We start from the raw sequence: 6266 nt of genomic DNA on the forward strand, positions 1-6266 counted from the left end.
TTGGAAGATTGATCTGTACTACAAGATAGGACAACGCTAGCTGCTTGCTAACTATACTGATGTGCTCACGCAGGAGCTGAATAATGCCTTGAAGAGCGTCGACAAAATCGATAAATGTCAGTGACTTGTGCGATTTCATCCTGTAGAAAAACTTATAAAGTTACTGTATTTCTTACTATAAACTGTGGTTCAAAATAAAGGTGAGGAAATTGTGAATGTTTTGTAAAAATTTTGAATATATGTATATTGTATATATTCTGTTTATATTCACTTTATTTGAGATATATATACAGTATGTACTGTATATAACTATACATTTGTTTCTCATCAAGCTCACTTGCAGCTTGCTCTTCCTTGCTCTGGACAGTAATCACACATTGTTATACTGCCCCCTAAGGGTTGAGGGGGTGTGTCAATATTAAAAGAAAGAACATCAGTATATAGTTTTTTAAATTATTGATTTATATTGATATATAAATTTTTATGCACAGCCCTGGTTTAATATCAGTAAATAATAATTTTGACTACAGAGAGTCGATTATAAAAAAAGGTTAAAAAAGGTTAAACTTGTTTGTTGAAGCTTTTTGACTGTTAGCATACAGGTTTTAGAGTCCAAATCTTTAGTTTTGGTTAAATATATTTTATTTACCTGTGAAAAGTAATCTCTTTTGCTCTAGTAATGTCATTGTCATAATTTCTGTAGTTTATACAGTAGTTAAGTACTTGTACCATTTATATATTCATTTGATTGCATTTGATTGCACCACGCCATGTTCTGCTCATTGATATAAAAAGTTAGCGTTAGCATTAGCTCAATGGATAAAAATCTCCCTTGCATAGCACGCCCAGCTAACATGATGTCCTGTCCAGTAATATAGATCATCAGTTAGAGTCACCCGTATGAACGACCTATAGCTCATGTCAGCAACTGCTTTAAGTGGGAAAAAAAAAGTACCGGTACTCCCTTTAATGTTGTATAAATATGGGACAAACTTAAGTAAAGTTTTTATATAGATCTGTCTATTGATCTGTAGATCTGGAGTTTTATTGCACAGYAATGCCAAAGAACAAAGCTAAACATGTWCATATTACATACATTCATATCCACATGAGTCTAATTCACAGTGTCTTAGAGTGCATAGTACCTAATTACTTTTACTGTTACTTTACTTGAGTAACTTTTTAGAAAAAAATGTAGCTACTTTTAGAAGTAGTTTTACTGCATCATACTTTTTACTTTTACTTGAGTAATGTTACTATGAAGTATCACTGCTCTTTATTGAGTAAAATACTCTACAGGCTATACTTGAGTAAATGAAGAACAAACGTGTTTTAATCTAATCTGCACCTGATACAGACACATCTACAATTTGTTAYAATGAGAATTCTMGTTTGAAAACAAACTTTATTGATCTGATGTTAGTTTCTGCTGAGCCTGCTGACACGTCTGAAGGTGATAAGGATATAGTAAACATTATAAGTTMTCACTGATTGTACTTTACCCTGTTCTAACATACATTGACTTCTGAATTAGTTTAATTTGCTTTAAATTGAAAATAAAAATTTTGGAAAAGTGTTTATTTTGGCTTAATTTGTCATTTTGTAATTATGTTATTTGTTGGTATATATATTTCTTAATTTTAGTCTTTAAAATACCAAACTTGAGCATAACTTTATACTTTTTGTCTGATGACATCATTTAAAATTTTTTTATATCAGATGTTCTGGCCAATTAGTCAGTACTTGGGTAACCTTTTTACCAAATACTTACTCTAATTTGAGTCATTTTGTGGAGGGATACTTCTTAATTTTACTTGAGAAAAAAATGAGTGTACTGTACCTCTGCTTGTTGGTAAATCATAGTTTCTGCCATATTAGTTCTTTCCTTGATGTTTATTTTATGTTAATTGCAATTATCTCCCAGGGATCATTAAAGAATTCTGATTCTGATTATTTTCAGTTTATTGTTGTGTTSCCCTTCCTCAATATTTTTTCCTWTRATGATCTGTGTTTTTGTGTCTGTTCAGGGATTGTCATGCTGTTTATCTCCTGAATTAATTATTGCTCAAAAGGTCTTGCCATAGACCTACCGGTGTGTTCYTTATTTAGTTTCTTAGTTTATTCTTGAATTTTGTTCTTTGTGCATTTCTATTGAGTTTTCTTTTCWTGGTTTATTGTGTCCTCTTTAGTTTCTCTCATGTTATTAGTCTCCTGGCTGTTTTTATTGTATTCATGCAMACCAGTAATTCACCAGTGGTGCCTCATCATCCTCATGTGTTTCAACTGATCTGTCAGTCATTTTTRACTGTTCAGCACTGGATTCCCTGTTTTCATGCATTTTTTTCATCTTCTTTGTTCCGTTCTGTGTCTCGTTTTTATATTCCTGAGTTTGTCTGCGTGCGAGAAGAGCGCTGCTTACAGGCAGAGAGCAAGCATGCTCCTTTTTTTATTTTTTATTTTTTCAGCCTGCGCGGTCCAGAGCTTTAGGTCTGAGCCAAGAGCATATTGAGGGGAAACACAGGCTGACGAAACACCTGTTACAACACCAGGAAAAATGCCGGTACTCACTAGACTCAGGGAAAAAAAATTCCGGGATGCTGAAGGGTAAAATTTAGAGGTGGTGGTACTGTGTACCGGCCCACTTAAAGCTCTGTCAGTAACCATGAAGTGCTTTGAAAAACTGATTTTGTTCTTCCTTAGAACCACTTCTGACCATCAAATGGACTACAGTTTGTTTATGGGTTGGGGTTTTTTATCTGGATCATCTTAAAGTTTTAATGACTAACATGAAAGCATTTAAGAAATAAAATAACAATAAACTAGAATACTTTCTTCCTATAGGCTACATAATTATGCCAGGTCAAACTGCAAACCATAAAAAATAAATGTATTTTATTGGTTATTTGTTCTGCAGTGTAAGGTAGGGATCATTCTAATGTGGTTTGGATGTCTCTGAAGCATGATCAGGGGGGACCTTCAGCAGGTTCCAGTGGTTTATGGAGGCAATGAAGGAGTTCATTATGTGGTTCCTGGGGMTTGTGAGGCTTACAGGGGGATGTGMGTWGATTAGGAGGGTCCTAAACTTTACTGTTTCTCGCTCCAGGTGGCCACCAACGGCATCATCTCGGCTCAGGACCTACCGATGGAAAAGCAATACGTCGACGATGGATTCCCCACAGATTTTCCTGCGGTCGCTCCGTTCCTTGCTGACATCGACACCAGCGGAGGGCGAGGACAGATTTATTACCGAGTGACCGAAACGCCCAGCGTGCTCAACAGAGTGGCCCACGTATGTCGGGTTTACAGTAGAAGAGTTTTAAAATGAGCAAACCCGGAATGAGGAATTATTTATTCAAAGAAAAATAGGAGCACAGCATGGCTTTGCTTTGAAAAACAACAAAGAGGGAACGGTGAAATGAGACAAAAATACTGAAAATTTATATTTTGTTTTAGGTCGTCACAGTTCCCCTTCAACCCTGCAGTCAGGTTTAGCTAGTTTTTATCTGCTGTCTACAAATTTTAGCTTTTGTCAACAATTTTGTTAACTTTAGTTTTTAGATGGCGTGGCTAATTGAACTTACAGTTTGGCTCATTGGTGCTTTTAGCTTTGATGTAGTAAATTTTAGCTTTTAGCTACTTGCTAGGCTGTTATAACATTTAGCTTTGGTTTTCCTCATTTTGGTTTCTTGCTATGGTTTTGTTACAACACCTTTGGCTTTTAGATGCTTTTTAAAATAACCAAAGCGTTGTAGCTACTGTCTTTCTTGCTATTTTTAACTTTTAGTTATTGTTTTGCAAAATTTAATTTTTGGCTTTTGTTTTACTAATTTTAGCTACTTTTTGCTGCTTCTTTGACCATTCAAGCTTTTAGCTACTGTTTTACAAGTTTTAGTGTTTATCTAACTGTAGCTTTTATGTATGGTTTAACTTATTTTACTCAGCTACATTTTTGTTCATTTTGGCTTTTATTCCTCATTTTAGTTTCTTCCTATAGTTTTGCTATGTTAACTTTATCAACAGCCTTGGTAATTTTAGCTTTTAGCCAATGTTTTGCAGATAGTATGCTTGTTTTTCTGTATACCTTTAGTTTTGCTAACTTTAGCTTTTAGCAACACTTTTGCTATCTGTAGCTTTTAGGCACAGTTTAGTTCATTTTAACTTAGCTATATATTTTGTTATTTTGGCTTTTAGCGCCAATTTAGCAAATTTTAAGTTTTAGTTACTGCAAATCAGATTCTAATGTTTAACTTTGTCTCATTTTATTTTCTTCATATAATTTTGTTGTTTAGCTTTAGCAACTGTATTGGTAATTTCATATTTTAACTGCTTTTTTAAGCGTTGTAGCTTGTGGCTACTGTCTTACCAATTATAGTTGYTAGCAACATTTTTGCTGAATTTGACATACCGTAGCTACAGTTTTGTTCATTTTGTTTTTTGTTCCTATTTTGCTCATTTTCATTTTTAGCTCTGATTTTGCTCTTAGCAACAGTTATAGTAATTTTAGCTTTTAATACTTGTTACAAATGTTGTTTATTTAAATCCTTTTCTTTTTTGCCTTCCCCTCTTCTCCCAGGAGGTCCATCGAGGCTTCCCAGACGCAAAATTCACGCCCACACACGCAGTGGTAGCCACGTGGGAAAATGTCGCTGCGTACGAAGACCATACTCAAAAGACTTGGCTCTCAAACAAGGTAAGACACGTCTGTAACGCATGTTCAAGTTGTTTATTAGCCTCACATTATCAGTCCATAAATCTCTRGTCAGAGAAATTCTGAGACGCACTATCACAAATTCCTGTAATTTGTGCCGAGATGCCTGAGCTGTGAAGGGGTCTATTTGTAATCCCTTCCATTCTGCTCCTAATCTGCCTCTTAACCTTTTGAATGGGTCAGAGGTCATCTTTAAAAGTCATCAAAGTGCCTCCCGCCCTCCAAACCCATCCTCCTCTGGTTCACACACCAACATGCCTTGACCACTCATGCATTGACCAGTGCACCCCTCCCTAATTGTCAGCTGGTAATTATCAGGTTTCTCATGTTTCAACCCATTAATGCCATTGTTTTCTTTAGCCTTACAGAAGGATGGAAGATAAGAAACAACGGTCCAAAATTCTGTGGTATTATTCTCATGGTTTGTACAGTTATAGGGGACTGTAAAAAGGAAGTTGATATTAAATGACTCAGTTAGCTTTGGGCAGAAAAATTCAGCAGTGTTTGTTTATTTTCTTTTCCTGTTGGAACAATGAAGCTTTCAGCAACTCTCATGGGTTCATTTATTACACTGAGTAAGGCTATAAGATCACTGTTTTTCAGCGAGCTCTGGAGTCTGTTTTCAGTTCTTTTTAATTTTSTGTATTTGCAACAAACATTAGTTAAAGGGAACCCCAACTAGTTSTTAGATCAGACATTATTTGATAAACATTTACTTCAACTACAAAGACAAGACTGTAAAAATACTTCAGGCCATTTAGTTTTTATTAAAAAATAAATAAATACTGTAAAACATATGACTCCATGTTATTTATGCCACAAAGCCTTCTTGGTACATAATGTATACTGTTTTTTCTGGTGTGAGCTGTATCCGGCTTGAACATTCATTTTGGKCAATGTCTGATGTTTAATGTTTTTAAATGAAACTGAAGCTTATTGACAGAGAGGAGAATGTAAAAATGACGCAGCCTGAAATGGAAACTGAGGATGGAGGACAACAGAYCTGCTTCTTGGAAGGCTGACCTTYGCTTTAGCCTTTTAGCTTTCAGGTTAGCTTTCAAGCTAACCTGAAAGCTGTATCTCTCAAGCTAATGGCTATAGCATTAGCTCCCAAGCTAATATATAATAGCAGTTATATAGCATGAGCTCTAAATKTAATAAATATAGCATTAGCTCCCGAGCTAACAGGCTAACTTCTTGAGCCCCATGCCCCCAATACCGGGGGCAAAACAAATTTTCCCGTTTTCTATTTCTTTTAACTTCTTTTAACTTAAGATCTGTCATTTGAACCTTGACATATTTGGTATCAATAGAAAGCTAAGAATTATGGCTAAAAGCTTGTGGAAACTATTTTTACATTCACCAAACACAGTTCAAAAGTCAAGCAGTTGAATCAGAAAGTAAACAAACTACAAAATGGCATCATTGCAAATCTAAATGCAATCTGTAAAGGAAAATTTTTTGACATTATTTTTTAAAGGAAGTCATAGTAATGAATATGGTCCAACTGAAGTCAAATATACAGTGGTTTGCAAAAGTATTCATACCCCTTGAACTT

The 6266-nt window shown here is 35.1% G+C and overlaps 1 protein-coding gene across 1 annotated transcript in view; it reads left to right on the forward strand.

Moving 5' to 3' along the window:
- Positions 1 to 3103: 3103 nt before the first annotated feature.
- nid2a (nidogen 2a (osteonidogen)) overlaps positions 3104 to 6266 on the forward strand; it is a gene marked incomplete at its 5' end in the record, with an annotated part of 74313 nt that continues 71150 nt past the window's right edge. The window contains 2 exon segments of the mRNA XM_014010719.1: positions 3104 to 3289; positions 4574 to 4690. Of these exon segments, the coding sequence (XP_013866173.1) occupies positions 3104 to 3289; positions 4574 to 4690 (303 nt within the window).

Source organism: Austrofundulus limnaeus, unplaced genomic scaffold, assembly GCF_001266775.1.
Source record: "Austrofundulus limnaeus strain Quisiro unplaced genomic scaffold, Austrofundulus_limnaeus-1.0 Scaffold72, whole genome shotgun sequence".
NCBI lineage: Eukaryota > Metazoa > Chordata > Actinopteri > Cyprinodontiformes > Rivulidae > Austrofundulus > Austrofundulus limnaeus.